The sequence below is a fragment of the Schistocerca piceifrons genome, chromosome 7, assembly GCF_021461385.2.
Source record: "Schistocerca piceifrons isolate TAMUIC-IGC-003096 chromosome 7, iqSchPice1.1, whole genome shotgun sequence".
Taxonomy (NCBI): domain Eukaryota; kingdom Metazoa; phylum Arthropoda; class Insecta; order Orthoptera; family Acrididae; genus Schistocerca; species Schistocerca piceifrons.
Window position 1 is genome coordinate 389,338,468 of NC_060144.1, and position 26,514 is coordinate 389,364,981.

The 26,514-nt window shown below is 39.2% G+C and overlaps 1 protein-coding gene across 1 annotated transcript in view; it reads right to left on the reverse strand.

Moving 5' to 3' along the window:
• LOC124805027 (myotubularin-related protein 10-B) overlaps nucleotides 1–26,514 on the reverse strand; it is a 107,955-nt gene that overhangs the window by 13,272 nt on the left and 68,169 nt on the right. The window contains exons 12-13 of the mRNA XM_047265437.1: nucleotides 18,026–18,283; nucleotides 10,741–10,973 (exon numbers count right to left, since the gene is read on the reverse strand). Of these exons, the coding sequence (XP_047121393.1) occupies nucleotides 10,764–10,973; nucleotides 18,026–18,283 (468 nt within the window). The 3' untranslated portion in view covers nucleotides 10,741–10,763. The remainder of the gene's footprint in view (nucleotides 1–10,740; nucleotides 10,974–18,025; nucleotides 18,284–26,514) is intronic.

A 26,514-nucleotide genomic window follows, 5' to 3' on the forward strand; every position in this document is an offset into this window, starting at 1 on the left:
CACACACACACACACACACACACACACACACACACACACACACTCTCTCTCTCTTCACTAACAAAATGCGTAACAAGAAGTCTTTGTCAGGAAGTCTTTGTCAGCATATGATAGTTTACCTGAGGATGACTGGCAGGTGCCCAGTCAAAATATCTCACTGTGAAGTGGACAATGACTGTCTGCAAGTCTGAAATTTCTTTGGATAAGGTGTGTTGTGAAAACTGAAGCATAACAAGTAATTTCAACCATATTTGAAGTCACACATAGAACTGTCATTTACTAAATACTGATGTCGAGATATTTATCTGGCTCTTTTGTAATCCACAAAAAAGCAATCCCAAACAATGAGTGATGCAATGTAATTTATCAAACATTACAAACATCATATTTCAATGTAATAATATTAACCCAAACACTTAACCTTTTCAAGTGTTCAAAGCTACAGAAACAAGTTCATATGTTAAAACTGTTCAATTCATGGTGACAGCATTATTAGGAATTGTAAACAAATCTAACTTTCTGATAACCAAGCCAATTATGTAAATTTTATCTCTCAATAAATGGTAGGAACTCTTTTTTTATTAATTAGTTTAGCTGTCAGTAAAGAAAGCAGTAATTGTATTGTAGTTAAATTGAACAACTCATATTTCACTACAAAAACATAAAAATTACTGTGGCCATTTTATTTAAAAACATGTACCTGTAAATTAGAAGTATTTTTCCATCCAAGTTGTCAACTGAATGTAAAACTTTTCATTGTAATTCACTTAAAGTCTGTTTATAACAATTAATCCATTGTAGTGTTTACTATCAATACCGGTGGATTTTTGTAGCCTGCAGGTCCGTCTTCCGTCAATTTTTGAGGCAGAATCTACGTTTGTCATCTGTCTTTGCTATGTGGCAATAAACAGTATTTTATAATCATCATAATGATGACAGGGAAACAAGGGAATATTCAAGGGGAGATAGACCTACAGATAAAATAACCAAAGACAGGACAGGAACCGACCTACTAAGAGAGAACCAGAAGCAGGAAACAGACAGGGGTGTGGTAATGAAAAGAGGCATGATAATAGGCAATTTGAGAACAAAAGAAACCATCAGGGAAACTGACTTTTGTTCACAGGGAGCCTGTCGGTCTTAAGGAGTTTTGACGTAACTAGAAACCAACCTAATACAAATGGAAGACGTAGAGATAATCATAGGGAAAAATCTCTTAATAGAAATGACAAATTGTATCAGGTAAATTAAATAAACTTCAAAAGAGTTTTTTGGGAGGAAGATCTACCCAGCATAAACAAGGAGGAGCCTCGAAAACCAAAGATAGACAATGAACTGGATGCAGTTATCTTGACAAATTTATTTAACAAGTCTCATGGTAGTAATGAAGTTTTGAATAAAAAAGATAGCTCTGAAAACGCTCAATGTGATGAATATGGTTCTAAGAATTTATTTAGTGAAGCAACTTTTAAGGATATTTCTGAACCTCTGTTAGCTGATATTAATTGTGACAAACAGCAAAACTGATGATCTTAATGTTGTTTTTTAGTGACACTTGCGATGTGTATGAAGGTGGTTATGTTTTTGTGGTTGTTAGTGATGATGATCTGCTAGAAGAAGAATTAGATGGGATGACTTATATGGAAATAAAAGGTGGTGATATGTATGACAACGGGAGTGCCATTACTTGTCTTAATGATGAAGATGATGTAGGTACATATAGGGAAATATATGATAGTCAAATCATTCCAGTTGATTTTTTTTTCAGTTACTATTTCATATCTAAAAATTCATCTATTGAACATGAATTGTCATCCAGATTCCTTTAATTTGTTTATAAATGCTGGTTGGCTATCTGTCCGACTTTTAATGCTGTTTGGCAAACGACCAAAGATTTTTGTGGCATCATCCCTTTCTGTGGCAAAGTCAGATTCAACCCAGAATAGTGAAAATCATCCTTTCTTCTGATATTACTATGCACTTTGCTTTTATTTTTGAATTGGGATGGGTTATTAATAACAAATTTCTTAAGTGAATACATGTATTGCAAAGATACTGTGAATATCCCAAATGTCTGAAAGGTGATCTTGGGTGGCCTCCAGCTATTATTCTGATTACAAGCTTTTGTGCAATGAATACTTTTTCTCTTAGTGTGAATTACCCCAGAATATGACTCCATACGAAAGTATTGACTGAAAATAGGCATAATAGGCTAATTCACTGATATGTTTATCACCAAAATTTGTGTTAACTCTAACAGCATAAGTAGCTGAACTTAATGTTTCAGCAGATCACCAATGTGTTTCTTCCAATTCAATTCCTCATCAATACACATGCCAAGAAATTTTGAATATTCTGCCTTAGCAACAGACTTCTGTTCATTTATCGTTGATGTTATACCATTTACTGTACAGAACTGTATACGAAATGTTTTCTCAAAATTTAGTGAGAGCGGGATTGCTTAAGCCAAACAATGGAAAATCCACAATGGAATGTAACAATACTATGAAAAGGAAAGACTCACATCTGCAGTTTTAGGCAACTGAAACCACACTAAACACAACTCACACACATGACTGCTGTCTTAGGCAACTGAAAACACACGAGTGTGGTTTCAGCTGCCTGAAACTGCAGCCGAGTGTATGTGAGTTGCATTTGTTTGTGTGTGTGTGTGTGTGTGTGTGTGTGTGTGTGTGTGTCCGTTTTTGACTAATGCCTTACTGGCCGAAAGGCCGAAAGCCTTATTTGTGACAGTCTTTTTGTTGCGCCTATCTGCGACTCATGGACTGCTTAAGGATAGATTAGAGAGCATACTACGGAGTATTTTGATAAATTTGGAAAAGTAATAAGGATGAAGGGGTAGTGGATACAATTTGTCAGGATTTTAGACCAGAAAGTGAAATTATAAAACAACTGTTGAATCCAACTGCATAATCATAGTTGAAAGTTTACAGCCTATTGAAAGTAATGCCCCTCTTTAAAATGAGAAAGATGTGGGTTTCAGAGAGATTGAGGAGTGTTTATTATATGAGAGGGAAAATAGGTAACAATGAAATTCAAAGAAGCCCATATATTCACATCCAATTGGATACCAGTAAAGGAAACTGCCCGACAGATACTGGGAGTATAATTTGTGGGATCTCTAGAAAATTGAGAGATAAAAATAAAAGAGGGTGTCAGTTTTACTGAATTCTCTGCAATTAGGGTTAAGCTACAAAGTGCAACAGGGAGAAACAATAAACTAATTACAGAACAGATTCCTCTGCTATGATGATCCTTTTGATACAGAATCTTACAGTGAACTAGTTAGAAGTAAAGCAGAGGAGGTTAAAGAATTAAATTTGGAAGAGAAGACAGAGCTTGAGGCATTTTTATGGGAATTTCGTGATATTTTCAGGGAAAGATCTGGATGCGTAAAAGATTATAAATGCACCTTGAGACTAAAACCCTATGACCCTTTCTTTATAAAGCCCTGTAGTATTCCCAAAAATGGAAAATAATAGAATATAGTTGCAACCAATACAATAATCTGCTGGTTGTTGTAGCAAAGGCTGACAGGTGCATTAGACTAGTTTTCGACTCACGATATCTGACCAAATTTTTAGGATGTGAGCACCTTTTGGCTTAAATGTGTTGGTGGCAGAGCTTATGAGGGGGGTTGGATTATACACTGTGAAGAGAACTATTAGATAAACTGACTATATATGCAGATGATATTTTATTCTTAACCAAGACTTGGAAAGAACATGTGGAAACTATGAGACAAATTGGTGACAAAATGAGAAAGGGAGGAATGAAATTGAAGCTATCTAACTGAAATTTGCTCTCAAAGAGCTTAAGTTTCTGGGACATAGGATCACTGAAGATGGGATGCTCCCTGACAAAGATAAAGTGCAAGCAACTGCTGATTTCTTTCCTCCTAAGACTAAGAAACAACTTAAGTCATTTTTGGTTTTGTAGGGTTCCTTCACAAACATGTGAAAACACAAGCACTAAATGCAACATGTCTCAATACACTGCTTAAAAAGAGTAGTGTCTGGGAAAGGAACGATGAATGTCAATCTTCATCTAATGACATCAAAGCACAGTTAGTGAACAGCGAATTATTACACAGACCTGACTTATCCACCCCTTTTTGCCTTACAACTGACAGCAGTGATTTTGGGTTGGTGGTCCATGTATCCCAAGAAAAAGAAATAGATGAGGTAAAAGTCCACCATTCAGCTGCCTTTGCAAGTAGGATACTTCAAGAGAGAGAGAGAGAGAGAGAGAGAGAGAGAGAGAGAGAGAGAGAGACTACTCCATTTCAGAAGAGAACTTTCAACTATAGTATGGGGAATCATAAATTTAGGAATTACTTATTAGGTCACCAAGTAAAGGTATATACAGATCATAAAGTCTTAAAGCTATATTCAAGAATGTGAACTCTACCACCCTAGACTGACCCAATGGACTATTTTTCTCCAGCAGTTTAACTTTTCTGTGGAATAAATTAAGGGGAGTGTCAACACTGTGGCTGAAGCCCTATCCAGACTACCAGTGGGAAATATAGATTACACTGAACATGAAAATAAAAGGAAAGACCTCACCATGATGTATATAAAGGGGGCAAAGAAAGGAAATAGATCTTAAAATAATTTGCAGTCACCTCAGACGTAATCAGAACCATGACGATAACTGGAAACTGGTAAAAAGTTATCTAGGGGAAAAAAGGGCCCAGAAAAGATACAACAATACTACTACATTTTCAAGGGGGTACCTTTTTACAGGCACAGCCTTGATAGTGATAGGTGGAAGGTTTGCTGGTCTGAAGAGAACATAGGCACCTTAATATTTTACACTCGTACCAGTTTTGGTCATTGTGGGAGCCTTAAGTGTACTCAAAAAATACAGGACTGTGTCTATGTTCTTAATATTGCCTGCAGAGTAACAAAGTGTCTCGAATCCTGTGGCAGGTGCCAACATATCAATGTTGATAATCACACCAACAAGGGACATTTACAAAGTGTAATGCCTAACAAGAAAATGGACCTCATGGGCACTGACTTACATGTGTAATTACCCAGAGCAAAAGGGGAGGGAGGGATACTGTTACATTTTTGTAATGGTAGACCTAGTCTCGAAGTTCATTAATATGTACTCCCTAAAGAAAACAACCAGCAAGAAAATAATTCGAAAAAATGACCCGAGACTACTTTCTTATAGTTGGTACACTAAAGGCTTTACTTGCAGATAATAGATGCCGGGTCACATCCAAAACCTGGAAGGAGTTTACAAATGAACACAACATTAAACATATTCTCATCTCAATCTACTCTCCATCCTGTAATCCAACAGAACAATACTTAAGGGAGATATGTCGCCTATGCAGGATGTGTTGCAATAAGGGCCATACCAATTGGTTAGAACATACTGAAAACTTTTCGGATGTCTTAAACAGTCTCCAACGTACCACCACAGGATTGTCCCCCTATGAAATAATTTATGATAAACAATCTGCATATTTTGTCAAAGAGTTAATAGAATATCCATTGTGCAAACATATCTCAGCAGCAGACAGGGAAGATGTTATTAGGGAGATTATGAAGCAACATTGCAACAAAAGAAAAGAAAGGCATGATGGTAGGTTAAAACAGAGGCGATTCAATGTTAGCAACTTGGTCTTAGCAAAAAGTTATGCAAAATCTAAATTCATAAAGAGCAGAAAAAAAAACAATCTTCAACATATACATTGGACAATTGTGGGAAATCCTCACCCTAATACAATAAGCCATAAGTTTTGACACTATCTGTAAAAGTCAGAAATAAGAGAGAAGCAGACACTGGAAGTGACCACCACCTTGTTTTCATCCAGTTCAGATTGAAGATAGTGGAAAACAGATCAAGGCCAATCACAGGAGCAAAGCAATGGATATGGTAAGGTTAAAAGATCAATACATCAAAGAAAGATTTGCCCTTGAACTACAAAACAGATTTCAGATCCTCTTCAATGATTTCTTTTTTTTTTCCCCAGGAAGGAACTGAAACAGGTTGACAAAAACTTAACTTATTGGCAGCTATCTAGATGTTGGAGAGAAGAACTTAGCATTTAACACAGACCAAAGGAAAAAATGGTTCTCTGATGACATGTGGGATGAAATTAACTGCAGCAAAGAACTAAAACAAAAGTTAAATCTTTGTAAGACATGAGCGCACAAGATAGAAGTGCAAAGAGAGACAAACAAAAGCGTGAAAATAGGGACAAAATGAGATCACAACAGGCACCATCACAGAGACAGGAAGGGCATTTTAAGGGGCTGTTAAAATTGTGAAGACAACTAGGAGGAATAGGTGAGAGATGTATTAGAGGAAGTCAAAGCAGATCAAGACATAAATCTGTAATGTACAATGGACGAAATTTGAAGTACTTTGTGGATCCTAAAAAAATGCAAAGGTTCCAGGCCTATTTTACAACAGAGCACTGGAGTTCTTAAACGCGAATACCGAAAGTAGTGTTAAAATGTTCCACCCATTGCTGAAGCATATTTGGCTCAAAGTAAAATCCCCAGGGGAGTACAAAAATGGACTGTTCCCAAAAACGGGAAATTTGGCAGATTGTAGCTGGCATGGCATTACATTGCTGTCAGTGCCCTGTAAGGTCCTCAGTAGAGTTATTTTAAATATGATTAATGATTCACTTGAAAATAGACTGCGTAATGAATAGACAGCTTTTGGGCACAATGCTGTCATATTGATCTTACTAACAGTTTTAGGATCATTTTAGAGCAAAGCAAAGAATTCCAGGCAACTATGTACTTGCCATTCATTCAATTTTAAAAAAAGCCTTCAATTTTGTGAAGCACCAAGTGTTGTGGCAGATGTCGTGGAAGTATGGAATACCACAAAAAATTCTAAACATCAACAAAGATCTGTGTGTTGGCTACAACTGTTCTGTGTTTCACAAGGGAAATCTCACAGAGCCAATAGAGGTAACAACTGGAGTCCAGCAAGATTGTATTTTATCAGTAATGTTTCTTCTACTTGTCTCTGACTCAGTTATGAGACATTCACAGCAGGCAGTAGACAAGAAACCCAATGGGGGAGCCATGGACATCTGGAGGATTTGGAATTTGGAGATGACATAGTTCTTTAGCTCAAAGGCTGGCAGATATGAAAGTTAACTTAAACTCACCAAAAAAGCAGCAGAGATGGCTGGCCTCATGATAAATGTAGATAATACAAAGGAAATAAGAGTAAATTCTGGAAACATGGAAGTACCACTGTTTATTGGAGAGCAGCAGATGGAGATTCTCAATTCATTCCTGTCTCTGGGTACTGCAGTGACAGAAGGTGTTGGAGCTGTAGGAGATGTGAAGAACCACATAAAGAAGGCAAATGCTGCCTTCGTACAACTGATTCTATATGGAGACACAGAAATGTCACATGTGATCTAAAATTCATATTTTTAATACAAATGTGAAGGCTGTCCTTCTGTATGCCAGTGAGAGAGGGAATTAAACAAATAGATAACGAACAGTTACAAAGCTTCATAAATTGGTGCCTCTGGCATATAATGAAAATCTGGTGGCCATGAAAAATAAGTGATGCACATCTCTGGAGATAAATAAACCAATATCTAACAAAGAACTGATGCATGACAGGGTGGAAATGGCTGGGGCACACACTGAGAAAGCCAGATGGAGCAATTGAGAAGAAAGCATTGGAATGGAATCCCCAAGGAACAAGGCAGAAAAGCAACCCTACAGCTACATGGAAGAGGATGGTCAAAGAGAAGCAAGGAGAGTTGGCAAGACATGGGTGAAATTGTCGGAAATGGTCAAAGACAGAGACAGAATTAAGGCAAGTAAGTCATTAACTGATATTGGAAAGAAGCTTAAGTTGGAGACAGTGTGATTCAAAGATATGCATCAGGCTAAATGGCGAAGTCAGTGCTGAGATCGATAAAACAGGTCACAAGTTAGGAGCACTGTGTTCAATATTGGAAGAAAGTACAGTTTGGTTAAATTGGAAGGAGTCAGATAACACAGATGAGTGAGAAAGACTGAGTTTACCAATGATGAAGTATGTAGTAACTTGAGATAATTGTGTAGACAGCATTTTGCCATAGTTTGCACTAAGAAATTGTGCCATAACTTTAAAACTAATGTGTTCCACATCATAGTGAGAGAGTGCAATTGTTATCCATGGAAGACACAAATAACTAACAAGTTTCATCTACCCACACAATATTATCCTCCACAGAAATCTGCAACATCATGTGACAATATTTTTTGTTTGCATTAATAATTTTTATCCAGTAGTAACCGAGTGACTAATGCCTGTCTGTTTCAGCACACCACAATGAAAATTCACTATTTTAAAAAGATTATCTTTCTGAAGCGACAAGAGCAGTTCTGAAAAAGCTCGATGTTCCTTTCTCTTATAACAATTAGACATATCTGACAAATAGCATCTTTCTAAAAATCATTTCAAGTTGTCACTTGCCTCTTCCTCTACCATTTTCCTCCTGGTATCTGCAGCTTTTTTGTGCCAATGTTATCACAATCTACAATGTACTGTTATTTCCCTAGCTACAACAGTGCTTTTGCTTACTGTCAAAGCTGTTGCAGTCTTCTTTACAATTTCAGTGATGGAAAATAAGGGCTCACCCTTGTTTTCTTTCTCAAGGTATACCACCAATAAATGCATGAAGCTGCAGACCAAGCTGTGTAGCATGCTTTTCTTCCTCTGTTTCCCTTCATGTGATGAGTTTACACCCCTCAGCACATTGGACAATGTTTCAGATAAAATTCAACTGAATAAACAGTAAATCTGGAATAACTATGAAATAAAATTCAAGTTAAACAAAGTAACAGGTCACTCAAGGAACTTATTGTTAAGTATATAAATGAAAGGGTTTGTTTTTTTAATGCAACAACATGGCTTCTGTCAACTGTTGAACCACTTCCTGAGATTGTCAGGGAACAAAATAATGCTACTGAGCATCAGTACCAAAGATTCATCCCTCAGACTATAAGTACTGAATATAAAAGTTCCAATGTACTTCAATACTGCTTCTGCTTTGTTTCTAAAGGAAATGGTCAGACCCAAAGGGAAGGTAGTGGCTTACTGAGCATTATGTTTTGATACTGTTTGAGGAAGAATTCAGATCTCTGAAACATCAGTGGAAAGATATTACAGTGAGTTGGCAGCCATTTACAGGAACTTTTCAGAATGTTTACAATGGCATCAAATGGTACTGGAAGCAGAGAATATCATAGTGAATAGCAGAAGGGGTACAGACAGATATGGTAGTGACTGAAGTGTTCACAGAAACATACAGGAAAAACTCCAAATTCAGAATCTTTACATTACGAGTAAAACGAACTACGTATTTATCACAGAAACAATCATAATGCAGTGGCAGAACACGCACATAAAAAAAGTTATAATTATGCAAGCAAGCTTTTGGAGACAGTGATTCTTTCTTCTGACAGAAAGATTGAAGAGGAAGGAAGTGCAGGGGTGTGGGGGGGGGGGGGGGGGGGGCTGGAGAGGTCTAGAAAAAGAGGTAGATTTTGGAAAATTTACCCAAAACTGCAGGTCAGGGGAGATTTCACCAGATGGGATGAGAAGGAAAGACTTATTGTTGGGGACAGCATGAGGTGAGATTTGAAAAGCTGAGATCTTAAAGTTGGAAGATAGGGCAGTATGCAAGACAGAGAATACTGCTGAAACATCATGCACGAATTAATAAGAGTGCAAAGCTAAGTGCATTGTACTTAACAGAGGTGGGAGGGGGCAGCAAAAAACAGACAGGTAAGAAAATGAAAGATGTAGAAAAGTACTGTGAAGAAATGCTGAGATGAAAGAAATTAAAGTACATTAGGGCCTTTTACACTGCCATGACCACCACCAAATTATCAGTTAGGATGAATGGGCACAGACAGAGGGTGTACACTGGCAACACACAATATCCTGTCTAAGAGCATGCTCTACAAGGCAGTCGTGACCTTAGTGGATGTTTCACCACACGCGGGATCCCCCAGACATCAGTTTCTCAGAATTCCACAGATGGGAACTAGTCCTACATATCCTTGGTTATCACCTCCCATCTGGCCTTAATTTATACTAATTTCTTATGTCTCAGCATTTCTTTGAAGTAACTATCCTTTCTTTACACCGTTTTCAATTTCTAGATCTTTCATTTTCTTACCTGTCTATTTTTCACCGTCCCCCTCCCACCTTTGTCTTGTACAAACAACATAGCTTTAGCTTTTCACTCTTACTAACTTGTGCACAGTGTTTTAGCAGTAATCTCTGTCTTGCATATTACCCTGTCTTCCACCATTAAGCTCTCAGGTTTTCAAATCTTGTCAGGTAGAGACCCCAACAATCAGTCTTTCCTTCTCATTCCATCTGGTTAAGTCTACCCTCACCCGCGGTTCTGGGTGACTTTTCTGGAATCTACCCTTTTTCCTAGACCTCTCCAGTCCTTTTCTTTCAACCCTCTCCCTTCCCCTTCAATCCTATTGCCGGAAGGGGAAGCCACTGGCTCCAAAAGCTTGCATAATTGTAACTTTTTCAAATGTGCATATTGTGCTGTCGCATGGTGAGTAGATATTTTATCTATCCAATTATATTGTAAGTATTTATGATAGTAATATTTTCAAGTCGTTAATGTTTCATATTGCTCTGCTTGCTTTTTTATAAAAAGTGATTTGATTGACTAATGCAGGCGAAACTGCAGTAATTACTTACTTTACTTCCAAATACAGTCCACTTCAGTCAGGTGCATTGAGAAGAGACTGTGAATCCAAGCCATCTCCACCAAGAAAGCTTGTGTTGAGAGTCAACTGGCTACCAAGTAGTGCAACAGCTGCTGCGCCTGTATTCACACCAAAACCACTCTGGCCAAAGGGGAAGAATGAGCCTACTACACCTGGTTGTGGGCAGCACAACACTGGTTCTGACCCCTGATTTAATGCTTGAATCTGTAAAAAATATTTTTTTAAGCTGCTGTAAGTTAATGAGGAATGCATTAAATTTATTAGACCCAACACTTACATAACTCAATATATTACATTTAAATAAAAAATTTCTCAGAGAATGAGGAATTGTGTATTACAGTACATCAACACTATTGTAGACGACACACCAGGATTACAAAATCCTGTTAGAGCACACAGTGAAGGCTTTCATGACTGATACATATATATTTGGTTATTTTAGTTTATGGATATTGGGCTTTAGTTGGCTGGTTGTGTGTGTGTGTGTGTGTGTGTGTGTGTGTGTGTGTGTGTGTGTGTGTGTGTGTGTGGAGGGGGGGGGGGGGGGCTACAGGACAGAGGTCTATCTGAAGTTAGTGGTGATATCAGCCATAAATTTGATCAAATTCTAATAATACACACAACCGTAAAATCAAGTCATTGATGCCACAGATGAGGAATAAATGAATGAGGTATAAATATAAACCGATTGGGCCAGTCTGCATGCTAGAGAGAAGATGAGCCCACCTCCCATCAGTTTCATTTTATCTTCTCCTGTACTGATGCAGAGTAACACAGTACCAGGATAAATAACTCCTAGTCAAGTAGAGACGAGATCCATGACAGTAAAAGTGAAAAGGTTATAAAATAATGAAAATCAGTAGTACCAACAAAAGTAAAATAAAGTAAGAAAAGCAATCTGATGAGTAGGTGTGTTCACTGTTTTGTGTCCCGCAGGGCTCAGCATGCAGTGGGAGGCATCTCCCCCACAACTGTCCCACCCCCAATCCGTGATAGTCAAACTGCTAAAAATGGGAATACAACCCACTCTCCTGGAGGAAGCATACCAAGCCTATTCAACTCTCCTTCCACTGTCACCTAGTATCAGGTATAAGGAATCAAAGTCTTAGTCAAACAATGGAAACTTCAGGTTTCTGAATCAAAGTCTTGCCTTATGGGAATGCAATACAAGGGGAAGAAGTAACTTTGAGGGAGGCGAGGAGGGGGGGGGGGGGGAGGTGGAGGGGAGGAGGAGATATTCCAACACCAACAACTCCAAACCCTCCCCAAAAGCAGTTTAAAATGTTGGATATGAGAATAAAATCCAATTTCTTGGAGTAAATGAAGAACCAAACCACCTGTCTGAATGTTGTCAACATTAAAAGCAAAGAACATGGAAGGCAATGCAAGGCATGGAGATACAGTGGGAGGGGGCATTCCACCAGGATGAGAGCTACTCTCTGCAAGTCTCCACAATCACAAAGTGATGTTGCTCAGTACTTAAGAGAGAATTATGGGTTAATCTGGAAGGAGCAATGCGGGAATGACATAGGACGGTGGATTCCATACATAAGGAACAAAAGGAGCCATGCACTCATAATTTATTTGACAGCATGGAGTTTATTAGAGGGAGCAGTAGGCCACCAGATGATGTTCCATCTCCAATTGTGTACAGGCCTTATTTGCCCCTGCAACTCTCGGTCTGAAATTGTCAAAGCAACTGTTAGACAAGTTGGGCAGCTTATTTCCCAAGATACCCACATGAACAGGTATCCAGAGAAAGACAACTGAGCAGGTTGTTGTTGTTGTGGTCTTCAGTCCTGAGACTGGTTTGATGCAGCTCTCCATGCTACTCTATCCTGTGCAAGCTTCTTCATCTCCCAGTATGTACTGCAGCCTACATCCTCCTGAATCTGCTTAGTGTATTCATCTCTTGGTCTCCCTCTACGATTTTTACCCGGCACGCTGCCCTCCAATACTAAATTGGTGATCCCTTGATGCCTCAGAACGTGTCCTACCAACCGATCCCTTCTTCTAGTCAAGTTGCACCACAAACTCCTCTTCTCCCCTATCCTATTCAATACCTCCTCATAAGTTATGTGATCTACCCATCTAATCTTCAGCATTCTTCTGTAGCACCACATTTCGAAAGCTTCTATTCTCTTCTTGTCCCAACTAGTTATCGTCCAGGTTTCACTTCCATACATGGCTACACTCCATACAAGTACTTTCAGAAACGACTTCCTGACACTTAAATCTATACTCAATGTTAACAAATTTCTCTTCTTCAGAAATGCTTTCCTTGCCATTGCCAGTCTACATTTTATATCCTCTCTACTTCGACAATCATCACTTATTTTAACTGAGCAGGTATTCTCCAATTAAAATAGCTTCGCGATTGACAATCATAGTGGAGATGGGAAGTGTTGCCGGTGTGCAACCAGATATGCTAGACAAGGCTCTGCATGCATCTACAAAGCAGGTAACACAGTGACCATGTGGCTCTGAAGAAAGAACTATGATTGGCTGGCAGCTGGCCTTTCCACTCAACTCACTGAAATTTCAGTCACAAATCGGAGTACAGCATGACTAAGAACAGAGAGAAGATCAGTAGACTGGAGACTGTTCAGTGAGTTACTAGAATTTGAGACAAGTGGAGACATAGTGGAGATGGGAAGTGTTGCCGGTGTGCAACCAGATATGCTAGACAAGGCTCTGCATGCATCTACAAAGCAGGTAACACAGTGAGCATGTGGCTCTGAAGAAAGAACTATGATTGGCTGGCAGCTGGCCTTTCCACTCAACTCACTGAAATTTCAGTCACAAATCGGAGTACAGCATGACTAAGAACAGAGAGAAGATCAGTAGACTGGAGACTGTTCAGTGAGTTACTAGAATTTGAGACAAGATTGATGGTGATCTGTTTAATAAAACATAGGGCACTGTTAGTGTTAGAAGTTTTGCTGCATAAACAAAACATTTTCCCATCCTGTCCAAGGGTTTAGAGCCATCAGGGTAAATAACAGTAGCACCTCCTCATACTTCCAAAGAACTCAGAGAAACAGAAAGGTCAGGAAGGAGTGACGGAAATTGAGGTTCCTGAAACAGACCAGACTTAACTCATTGTCTGGATACTAACCAAGGACAAGTCACAGAAATACACAGCGACCACACTCTAAGGGAGCTATGGAGAAGGCAGAGGATCCAGCAGAGGGGCATTGTAACGGAGAAACACATTCAACAGTGGGCATCAGATGGTTGATATCCCTTGTATGAAAAGCAATTTAGTAAGTTGTATGAATAGCAAGAGTTCATACAATTGGAAGTGAAGAGGTAAGATCCCCACTTCGGCAAGCAGACTGCCTATGGGACTGGTCTGGAAGACACCAGTGGCCAGTCTTCCACCACAACGATGTACCGGGTCCAATAATTTCAGAGATGAAGGTAGCACTGAACCAGACATTCAATCATAGTCCAATCAAGACGAGACCAATGTCCTGTAAGAATGAAGTAGAACAGCACTTTCTGCAACCCAAGAGCTGTGGGCAAGGAAGTAGTAAGCTTTAAATTTCCACATTCAGCTAGTTTTAAAGTAACAAATATGGTGGAGTCAAGCCATATTATTTCAAGGAGGAGTCACAAAATTTGGAATTGTGCACCACTGTGTACCAAAACAGAGTTGCAGTTTCAGATGAACTGTGGTACAAAGACAGAAATACGTAACTCATGATTAGTGGGGGAAAACTGAAGGCCATGGGAAAGGGTCCAAGCAGAGGCCCTCCAGATGGCTCCTTGGAACTGGCATTCAGATAAGGCTACTGACTGACAGTTGTACAAAAATCAAAAGCCATTGATAAGCAGTTCAGTGGTGACCACAAGTTTGACAGATGTCACTTGGCCATTGATGGTGATAAGGAAGAGTGTAACATTCTGCACCGAGCCCTTAGAGACACTGTTCTTTCGGACCCATTGGGAGTCGAGCGATGTACCACTTCCAACCTGAAACAATCGGAACGATAAAAACTGGCAGATAAAAGTTGATAGCACACCTTGAAAACCCAATCTTGGAGGATAAGTAAAAAGTGCTGGTGCCAACAAGTGTCATATGCCTTACATAATTTGAAAAAGGCTGCAAATGAGATTTTGGCATTTAGAAAAAGCTTGTCAGACTGCTGTGTCTAGCAAAAATCTGCAAATGAGATGTTGGCATTTAGAAAAAACTTGTCAGACTGCTATGTCTAGCATAACCAGATGGCCAGTTGTGGCACCCCCCCCCCCCCCCCCCCTCCCAGAAACAACACTGATAGACAGACAAAAGACAATGTGATTTCAGAACCCATCATTATCATCCCTCTACCATCTATTCAAACAGTTTGCAGAGCATGTTGGTGAGGCTGTCGATGGTCATAGGTTTTTGCCTGGTTTACGGTCAGGATGATGAATTTACTGCACTCAAAGAGAAGGGAAAACATCTTCAAGTGAAATAAAGTTGAAGACCTTGAGTAGATGGGCGTCTGGTTGTCACATCCATATGGTGGATCATCTGATTATGAACTGAATCAGGGCCTGGAGCCATATCAAGAGATGAGTCAAGAGCCTGTAGCAGTTCCTGATCAGCAAAAGGAACATTACATAATTCAGTATTACGGAGGTAAACTACAGAGTGTCATCTTCAACATGTCTTTTATGCATTGGAAGGTAGTTAGATAAGAAGAGATGCTGACATTGTTGTGAACTGGGTCATGAGCTGTTCATCAATAGTCAACACATCCGTAGAATTACCACCATGAAGGAGGAGACTCTGAACAGTTGTTTATCTTTGACAAACCAGTACACTACTGAGTTTCATCCACACCTGGGATGCCAGAGGCAAATGTTCCCACAGAGGAAACATAGCTCTCCCAGCACTCCTTACTGTGCTTAACTTGGTAGCAAGGCTTTGCATAGAGCCCCAAAGCAATGAGTGTGGTATGTGAAGGAAGTCACTCAAGATATCAGAGAGCCATATGACAGTCCTGAGTAGTACTGTGCCACATCTCTGGTCCACCACACAACCAGCTGCTGATGGAGATATCCCATAAAAAGGGGCACAGTAGTTCTATTAATGTGGGTGATCGAGTCAGAGACATCTCGACAACCTTTCTGATACAATCTGATGGAGAGGGACAAATGTAATGGCAAAGGCATATAAATACCAACTGGCTCTTCGGGGACCTCAATACAGTAATGGGTCCATTGGGTGGTGACAAAAAAGGTGACAGGATCACCTGAACGTAATAAATTTCACAAGGATGGTGACGTAGTGCCCACTGTAGAGAAGCCATGAGATCGAGAGAAGATATTGTAATGTCAACATCTGAAAAGATGCCAAGGACAGCACTAAAGTGGTTAGAGGTACAGTCATAGAGAGGAGACATATCAAGATAAGAAAGAAGCTAATCAACTGCAAGGCCTCTACCAGAAGAAGTAGCACTTCTTCACACGGGGTGATGTGGACTGTAATCCCCAGGCAGGAGAAAGGGTGGAGAAACATGATGGATTAAGGTAGTCATCTCAATGTAAGTCAGTGCCTGCCTGGAAGAAAATAAATGTTACAAACGCTGATCACTGATATCAATTTCACTGATACTGTGGGTCCACTCACTGATGACATCTGTAAAAACTAATGTACAGATCTCATTAGATGCTCTCTCAGGGCCAGTACAGTTCAAAAAGAAAGCATGATAACCTCAACAGGTTAGGGAATGGAATGGTCATTAATGAAATATGTTTCTCAGAGAGCAACACAGATCAAAGAACTGGAGGACATTTGTAGTTTTAGTTCTGGCTGGTGACAATAATATCCATTGCAGTTACATTGTTTAATCACATTATGGGAGTCCTTGTTAGGTGTGAAGGTGGCAAGGGGACAGTTCATGCCCCAGGATCACAGCCTATCATTAGTGGGGAGGGAAAAACACCTACAAACACAGGCTCCGAGTTCAGGGGCACAGAAGGATCTGGTACCTGGCGTGAGAACTTAACTGCTTAAAGCAGCAGTGGGGCACAAAGTCTAGGGCTCCTTCATACACTGACTGATATAAAAGCTGTAAAGTAATCATCATACTTTGTCTATCAGTGTTGGAAATAACTGGTGAGATTAATCAACAACAGAAATGAAACATTCTCAAGCAATGAATGCTACAACCATAAGAGAAGATAAACATAACTGGATGAAGATGAAATTAAATGAATGGTTTGACGGAGATGAAATCAATGAAACTACAACAACTCTAAATGGTACCAATGCAAACCATTCAGATATGCCGAACCAGCAATGTAATGGAGATTTGCACCAAAGGGCCTAATGGTTAATGAAACAACTAATGACAAACAGGAAATCCAGGTTAGTCTCAGTCTGGCACAAATTTTAAATTATCGCTATGTTTCCACACCAGGCAGCCTTTTAGAACAAACTCTGGAGTTTTATCTCCCAGCTACAACCTGCTGGAAGTAGTGTGGCACAAAATTTTTTCAATGGAAAAAACCATTTACAGATGGGCCAAACAAAATTAAAAATAGAATTAATTTATGATACCTAATATGCATCATCTAACAAGAATGGAGGATGAAATGTTTAATTTTAAGTAATGGTTGCTAGATTAGGGGAGGACGGCAATAAGACTTGAGATTACAGATCAGTGTAATTGACTTACTTTAAGTGATTTAGGAATACAGGAATCATTCAAATGCTGTATGGAAGATGTAATTAACTAACTTATTACATCAAGGTAATAGGACCTTAATGTAAATAGAGCTCCCCTACAAATGTTTTGAGTTGAAAAATTTGAGGTGTATAAAAAATAAAGGCCTTTACAAATGAAAATAAAGGAATGTTACAAAGACTGAGAAGCTGGAGTGGGAAAAAACAGTGCAGTCATAGATCCAAAGAAACAAAACAGTAGGTGCAGAATATCAAAGTGAGTCTCCATGAGGATAGCTAAAAAAGTTAGATATGCTTAAAAAGGAAATCTGGACAGCAAAGAAAAAACAAAAAGCTGCATTCACAAGTTGCACCTGTCAAAAGGAATATTTTACGTACGTAAACTAATTTGGACAGTACAAAAAATGAATATGTTCAAAGAAAGGTTCACATGAACATTTGCAACATAAGCAATTAGACAGCAAATCCAGAATCAATATTTACAAATCATAATCTCAAAAAGGAAAAAAAAGTGAAATTATTGTAATTTTATTTAAAAGTTGCACTATATCAGCCAGATATACAATGCACTGACCTGTGCAGCAAGAGCACGAGTAATTATTTCAACTTGCACACGACCACCTCGCTTTATCTCCAGTGGTGGCAGCCACCGATAATAGCACTGTGCCCAGAGTTGCAACGATGAAACTCCACAGCGAGGTGACAGTGGAGAAACAGACGACTTAGAAAGCCGCCTGAACAGCGGATTGTGAAACAGCTCTTGGTCACGTGCTTCTGAGAACTGCTCATCCCAGTCCCAAACACTGCGGAGTATTAATGGATTTTGTGGATCCTGGAAGAAGCAATTTGTTATACATGAAGTAAAAATGGTAATCATTTATTCAAGGAAAAAATAAACCAACAGAACTTTATGGTCAAGACTTTCCACTACCATATGAAAAATTCTATGTTTAATGATAATTGTTCACTGCAACATAGTAGTTCTGCCCGGAAGATGATTGCATAAAAACTAAACAGCACACAGTAATTCATTACTTTTGAACTTGGATATCTCGCTCGCTCGCTTGCTCTCTCTCTCTCTCTCTCTCTCTCTCTCTCTCTCTCTCTCACACACACACACACACACACACAAACAAAATGCCATTAACAAACTGCCTATTGGCTTCTGTCTCGGGTTCTTCGGCCGACGTTCATCTAATGATTTTTCTGACGTTTCGCCAGCACGAGTGGCTGGCATTGTCAAAGCTTCACCCTCCATTGCCGGTGGTGAACTGGAGCCGAGCTCGCGGGCGCAGACTATATGTAGCTGGCGCGCCAACGTCTGAGGGCTTCTCCGTGGTCATTTCCGGTGCTGTTCTCCTCTTGCTACCTGCGACGGACATTCGCTGCAGTAGGGGAAGCCAGGATCCGTTGACCTTAAGGCTTTCCTCTTTCTTGTTCAAACTGTTCGCGTGTTTTTGTATTTCTACAGCTTCTCTGAACAAGCGCGTACAGGGCAGCACTAATACTTCTAACCGTAAGCTCAATACCCTCAAGGTGAACACAGTGTCCAATATTCCTAGATAGAATGTTTTGTTCATCCACATTACTGGGATGCAATATCTCTGCATAACTTCATATGTACTTCTATATCTATATCTATAATCTGCAAACCACTGAGATGTGTATGGCAGAAGATACTTCCCCACTGTGCCACATATTAGAGTTTCCTTCTGTTCTGTATACACTGAGCATAGGAAGAATGGCTGCTCAAACACATCTATGCATGCTGCAATTAGTTTAACCTTGGCTTTGCGGCCCCTGTGGGAGTGATATTTACGGAGCTGCAGTATATTACTAGATTCCTCACTGAATACTAGTTCCTGCAACTTTGTAAGTAGGCTTTTGTATGCTCTTTTGTATGTGTTCAGTATTCTCTGTTAGTCGTATTCGGATGGGTCCAATACAAAGGAGCAATATTCTATGATGGGTCACACGAGATGTTTGTAAACAGACTGCATTTTCTCAGTTTTCTACCAATGAACCAAAGACTGTCACCTGCTTTGTATATGACTGAGCCTAAGTGATTACTCCCTTACTAAACCCCACAAATGGTTTTATTCACGTATCTGTACAAGATCCTTGATTCCAATTTTGAAAAACTGATATGCTAGTCACATGCAGCTACAATTTTTCATTTAGTGCTATGCGCAATTCTACACTTATAAACATGTAAAGCAAGAAAAAGTTCAACGTATCTCTTCTCATTTGTCTTACTCAAGTATGTAAACTATTAATCATACCAAGATAACCATCATAATTGGTAACACTGTATAACACTTCAGAAAACCAATGTTAACATTTCTCTTCTACATAAAACCACATTCAGAAGTGCCCCTCATGTATTGAAAGATTCAATTCACTCGGATTATATCACAATACCTAGATATACTATATCATGTCAGAAAACTGCCCATACAGAGCAACCATTAAGTAACCCTTCTTCTGTCTCCTTGTCCTCAATTTTTTTTTTTTACATAATGAAACTGACAGACTTGTATACACTTATTTTCCTTCTGATGAATTTCCAGGCCATAGTAGAATGACACTGGCAGTGAACTTTTTCTTCGAATTACTTATGGATATATAAGCTAATAAGTTCATCTGCAGTGTAAATAACTTAAATTTTTATGGAACCTCTGTGCTACACAGAGAGACTTCTTTCAAACCCCATTTCAATAACATACTTGCTGAATTTTCTATTCCAAGCATGATGAGTTTGTTTTAGATCATAAAGACTTTTCTTCAAATGAAATAGCCTTCATTATATCAAGCAGGTCACTTATATAGATGGTTACTTCCAAATCACCATACAAAAAAGCAAAATTCACATATATCTTGATAAGGTTTGTATTCTGATTTGGAGAAACGCTCATTAGTTATTGAGCAATGAACATACATATCTTAAAACTCTGTTAATAATCAAAACTTGTGGCGAAAAATCCTTTACTACCAGTCTAGCCTTAACTTTATCAATGGAACTGTCAGTACTCCTTTTTGTTTTGCAAATCCATTAACAAGGAGTGGTTCTAAAGCCCAAGTCAGATTGTCTTAAAGTGCTTTTATTTCTTCATCCACTGCTCCTTTCCACTTACGTTGTTGATCTGATCTCATGACTTATTGACTTGTTTGTGGATCTAGACAATCTATTAAAGCAGAAGCTACGTAATTTTCATATGTTATTGGACCTTTAAAACTGGAACCATGTCTCCTGGTTGTTAATTAGTTAGTTACATGTTCCATGGATAATTTTGTACGATAGATCCTAATGATGTGGAACAAGCCATTTTACATTCACATCACATTTTTTTAATGCTTACCTTCTATACAAAAGATATTTTAGGCTAAAATGTAAAGTCTGTCATTTATTCCCAGCTGGATGAGGCACACAAAACTAAAATTATCATCCACGACTTTTCAGAGAATTAAATGTCATTCCTGAAAGTACTAGAGAGAAAACTATGCTCTAAACAGTACCTTAGGGGAGTGATGTAATGGTTTGACAGTGCATGACTTATAACTCACTAGAGGAAGTATCTTGTCCAAGACAAAAACAGTATTAAAATGTGCACACATCTTCTATAACCAATATATTATACTCTCTAAGAATACCGTAACTCCACATCAAATCTTGAGTCTTTTCCAGATCATAAAACCCCACAATGGAGATGTAAATAAATGTATGAAATACTTTTATATGACCATGTCCCATCAGGTCATATTAACAAGTAAGGGACCACGTTGTCCAGTATCACACTGTAGCTCACAGGAGTTAGTCATGAATATATAAAAGGTAATGGTTACTATCTGCTATGGAATATTTTGTTTGTATGTGGTGAGATTAATGCTATGGTAACTACTCCAACTGTTTCAGTTTCTATGAGAATCATTCTGATTCTAATGCCTCCCATTTATTTTCACAGAAGTTACATACATAAAGAAATAACAATAACACAACTAAATACAGCTAGATTTCATGTAAATACTGTCATTTTTTTTCTACTTAGTCACCATCATTTGTCATGCACTTTTGATAATGATGAACACGAACCTGCATGCCGTACTCTTAAAAACATGAACAAGCTGAGGCTAGCCACCATCTTACAGCTTTGATGACAGCTATGGAGTCTGGAAAATGTGGGCCATACAGTCCATCTTTCATAGGCCTAAAGAGATGGAAGTCTGAAGATGCTAAATGATGGCTCTATAGCAAATCTGATAGGACAGTGCAGCTAAAATTAGCAATGAATTCCACAGTTGCAAAACTGTTGTGGGTCATGGTATTATAAAGCTGCAATGAAAATTCAGGTTTGCAGCCTCGTTGGTGTCAACTTGTAGTGTTCTGACTCGATAGCTGCATTAGGCTCCACACTATCCAGAAGAAAAGTCTCCTGCCTACATCAAAAGACTGAACATCACTTTCCTTGCAGGTACCCGCGTCTTGTTTGGAGAATTCAAATGTCATCACTCACATTCTGCCAAGTAGTGGTGACACTATGTCTCATCTCCAGTGATGATGACTTTAAGAAAATTTTTGCCTTCAGCCTCATATTTGTTCAGAAGATCCTGACAAATTGGCATTCAGTGATTCTTTTGGTCTTGTGTTAACATCTGCAGGACCCTTCTCACACACATTTTGCGATAACTGGGGTTGGATAATAAATTGTTTAAGATTGCAGCCAAAACATTCATATGTGCACACAATCCCTTAACTGTAATCTGATGACCATCATGAATGAATTGATCAAGACTACACCCAGTCATCCCAGTCTTCAGTTTCACTCAACACTGCCTTAAAGTCACACTCCCAGGCATGAGATGCAATGGTGCAGGAGCTAGCGAAAGACATCTGCCACAGCTGCGCTCTAAGAGTTCTAGTTACTCGAGTGCCATTTGTTCCGAGAACTATTATGATGAAACAGGACATTCTGTCAATATTAGCAGGCATGGCATATGTTCTGCTGGACAGACCCAGAACGAAGTCAAGATAGTTCCTGCTGGATTACCATCAAAGTACTAGCTTAATTTTATTATGAATTTGCATCATCACATTAGATGAACAAAGTAACAATGATCATATTATCTGATTTACTCTTACAATGAACTGAAACAAGAATGCTTATGATTTATTTTCCTATCTCTTTGAGTTCCTGAACTGTGTGAATGTGGCAGTGGTATGTCATCTCACTGTGCAAGATCATCTCAGCTATAATAATTGGGTAAACTAAAATAAGGATGGAGAGAAGGAGTATGGTAAAATCACATGTAGATGTAGGTAAAATTTTATTAGAGTGAGATTGATGAAAGCTGCATCATGATCTGAGTGAAGAATCATATTATATTTCAATTTTAATCGAGTTTAATTATCTGAATTCATGAGAGCTGGTGGTGGCCGCAGATAGCCTCTGTCATGGAGAAGGGCAAAGGTGTCCACAAAAACACAAGTCAATATGATGGGAATTCAGACTATGGCTTCTGAAAGTTTGAAAGCTGGCATACGAATACTATCAGTTGACGAAATAAAAATACAGCTTAGTTTTCAGGGACAGACATCCCTCAGCTACAATCTGGTAGAAAAGTTCAACAGAACGCAGAAGGGGAAGGAAAAATAGCCCATCATAGAGCTAAGAATTGTCAGAGTTCGCAGGGAGGAGAAATTATGTCATATGTCAGTCTGAGAGAGCCTTCACTGGAGCCACTGATTTAAGCTGTTATAATATTAGAAGAATTAATATTCCTAAAGTGGATGGTCTGCTGTCACTGAAATCCATAATGGGCAGCAGCAGGGGCAACATGCGACTGTTAGGGAGAATGAGGGTGGTGTTGGAAGAGCTTGGACATGTGATGAATGTCAGCTCCACACCTACGACATAGGAAGCCCTGCTTTTGCTTGAGTTGATTTTACAACATCTAATGGAGTAAAGTTGCTTAGGAAGTGAATTTGATTGCTTTTGACAAAGCATTCTTGACAATCTAAATCAACTTAAATGATGGTAGAAAATGAGCAAAGCTTATGCCAGGTAAGATGGAATCACTCCAACCCATGTTGGTAAGTACAGTGCCATGATTACACCAGCAGTCAATGTCTTAATGTTGTGATTTTATCATCACTGACGACCACTTTTTCCAAATGGTGGGGTTAGGTTATTATTGTGGCTTGGAAAATATTGGGTTATTAATTGCCAGAAGATGTTAAAACTATTCTGGCATTGTAGTTTGAAGCCCCGTGTGCCAGCTCACCTAAATCATATGCTGCACAGCACAGCAGAGATGTGGCTTAAAATTGTAAATTGATTTGCAAAATTTTTTTTCTTTTGTGCTAGTAGTGACACTTCGAAGATGCAAATCAGGTTTGCTTTAAATACATGCTGCAACAGTCATGAAAGTTAGTTACCTTTGAGATTGGACATGGTGAGTTGATGTTAGTCAAGAATGCATTTCAAGCAACAAAGACACCATTATCAACACCTCACTGAGTTAGAATGGGATCATGTAACAGGGCTACGAGGAGCTGAATATTTCTTCTGCGATACTGCAGGAAGACATGGCAGGAATGTAGCCATTGTACATGATTGCTGGCAGTGGTAGTCATAGAATGTATGGATGCAAGTAGACTGGGCTCTGGACAGCCATTTGGCACTACCAAGAGGGAAGGCCACTGTGTTCCACTTATGGCTCTGATGCATTATGCTGCATCTACAGCAGCAATTTGAGCAGCAGTTGGCACCACAGTGACACAAAGAACTGTTATAAATCTATTACATCCTGTAGTGCACGTTTCACTGACCTCAAATTGCTATTTGCAACTTAAATGATGTCAGGTGAGAGCTCATTGGAGGGCAGGGTGTTCTGTTTTCAGATAAAAGCTGGTCTGCATGCTTGACAAACCGGAACTACACCTGGAGTTACAGTCTGGAGTGCAATTTCATATGACAGCAGGAGTCCTCTCGTGGTTGTATGACACACACCAACAGCAAAATCAAACAACAGAAAATCCAGGATGTAATGTAACATATTATGAAAAGGATACTTGCTACTCACTGTGCAGCAGAGATGGTGAGTTGGAGAAAGGAACAAAAAGACTGTTGGAAAGTTAGCTTTCGGCATACAAGGCCTATATTAAAAAATACACACACACAGCTGACAGAGATGGTGGTCATGTGCATACGGGTTACATTTGTGTGTGTGTGTGCGTGGGGGGGGGGGGGGGGGGGGGAGGAGGGAGGGTGTGTCTATTTTTGACAAAGGCCTTGTTGGCTGAAAACTAATTTTCCAACAGTCTTTTTGTTGGGTCTTCCTGTAACTCAGCATCTCCACTGTAAGGCGAGTTATGCCATTTATGAACACCATTCAAGGGAGCGTTTTCCCACCCGATAATGGCCGCCAGCAAACTGTGTAACCCAACATGTTCTACAGAATGTTGACATGTTGCCTTGGCCTGCTCAATCACCAAGTCAGTCTCCAATCAAGTACATATGGGATTTCAATAGGTGACAATTCCAACATCATCCACAAACAGCATTAACTGTTGCTGTATTGACTCACCAAGAGTAACAAGCATGGAACGCCATCCCACAAACTGACATCCGACACCTGTCCATACAATGCATGTCCATTTGCAAGCTCGCAGTTATCATTCTGGCAGTTACAACAGTTGTTAGGCCTAATGCACCAGGATTTCACATTTGCAATGGCTTATCTCATGCTTACATTAACATGTGATCTTGCAGCATTAGTCACTTAACTATGTTACTTAGCAAATTTATTCCCAAAATTTCATTACTCTACATTAATTATTTTTGGGTGTTGTAATTTTTTTTTCATTGATGTGTAGGATTTTACCAGATATATCTGCTGTTTATTTACACATGTACCAACCTCGCCCAGAGTGTAATTGTCTTAAAACAATTCATTATTGGAATTGATATGGTAGGGCGCAATATACTAGCAACTGCACTGGAGGTAAGGTTGGGTAAGTTTACCACACCAAGGATATCTGGATGGACCTCGAAGACATAGGACCAACAGGTAGGTCTGCAATCTAATAGTTACACACCTTTGTAGGGTGCTTCTTCCTGATACAGGCAATATGCTCACAGTACTTTGTTGGTTAGGGTTTGGACAAAGTAAGTAAATAAAATTGAGAACAGAATTAGAAAAGTGTTCCTTCAATTTAATTGAAATTTGAATGATACTTCTTATTTACTGACAGGACTGTAGACAATGTTTCAACTTGGGAATAACAATCACAATATTTTCCACTTTAATTGGCTGTCACCCACTAGTTTCGAAAAATCTGCTTTATTATTTAAGTGGTAAAGAAAAAAGGTAGCAGTTTTATTTGACAGAACAAATGTTTATTACTGCTATTCTTAATACCATATAGTAGCTGAAAGGGATACTTATGGTCCCGTGGCTTATGTTCAGTGCCAAAGAGAGGGAACAAAGCATTACTCGTACACATGGAAAACGCCATGGGCAGGATATGACTTGTTGTTGTCATCGTCGTCTTCTTCAGTCCAGAGACGGGTTTGATGCAGCTCTCCATGCTACTCTGTCCTGTGCAAGCCTCTTCATCTCCGAATAACTACTGCAACCTACATCCTTCTGAGTCTGCTTAGTGTATTCATCTCTTGGTCTCCCTCTATGATTTTTACCCTCCACACTTCCCTCCAATACTAAATTGGTGATCCCTTGATGCCTCAGAATGCGCGTGACCAACTGATCTCTTGTTCTGGTCATGTTGTGCCACAATTTCCACTTCTCCCCAATTCTATTCAGTACCTCATTAGTTACATGATCTATCAATCTAATCCTTAGCATTCTTTCGTAGCACCTTATTTCGAAAGCTTCCATTTTCTTCTTGTCTACACTGTTTAGTGTCCATGTTTCACTTCCATACACGGCTACATCCCATACATATACTTCAAGACAAGACTTCCTGTCACTTAAATCTATACTCAGTGTTAACAAATTTCTCTTCTTTAGAAATGCTTTCCTTGCCATAGCCAGTCTACATTTTAT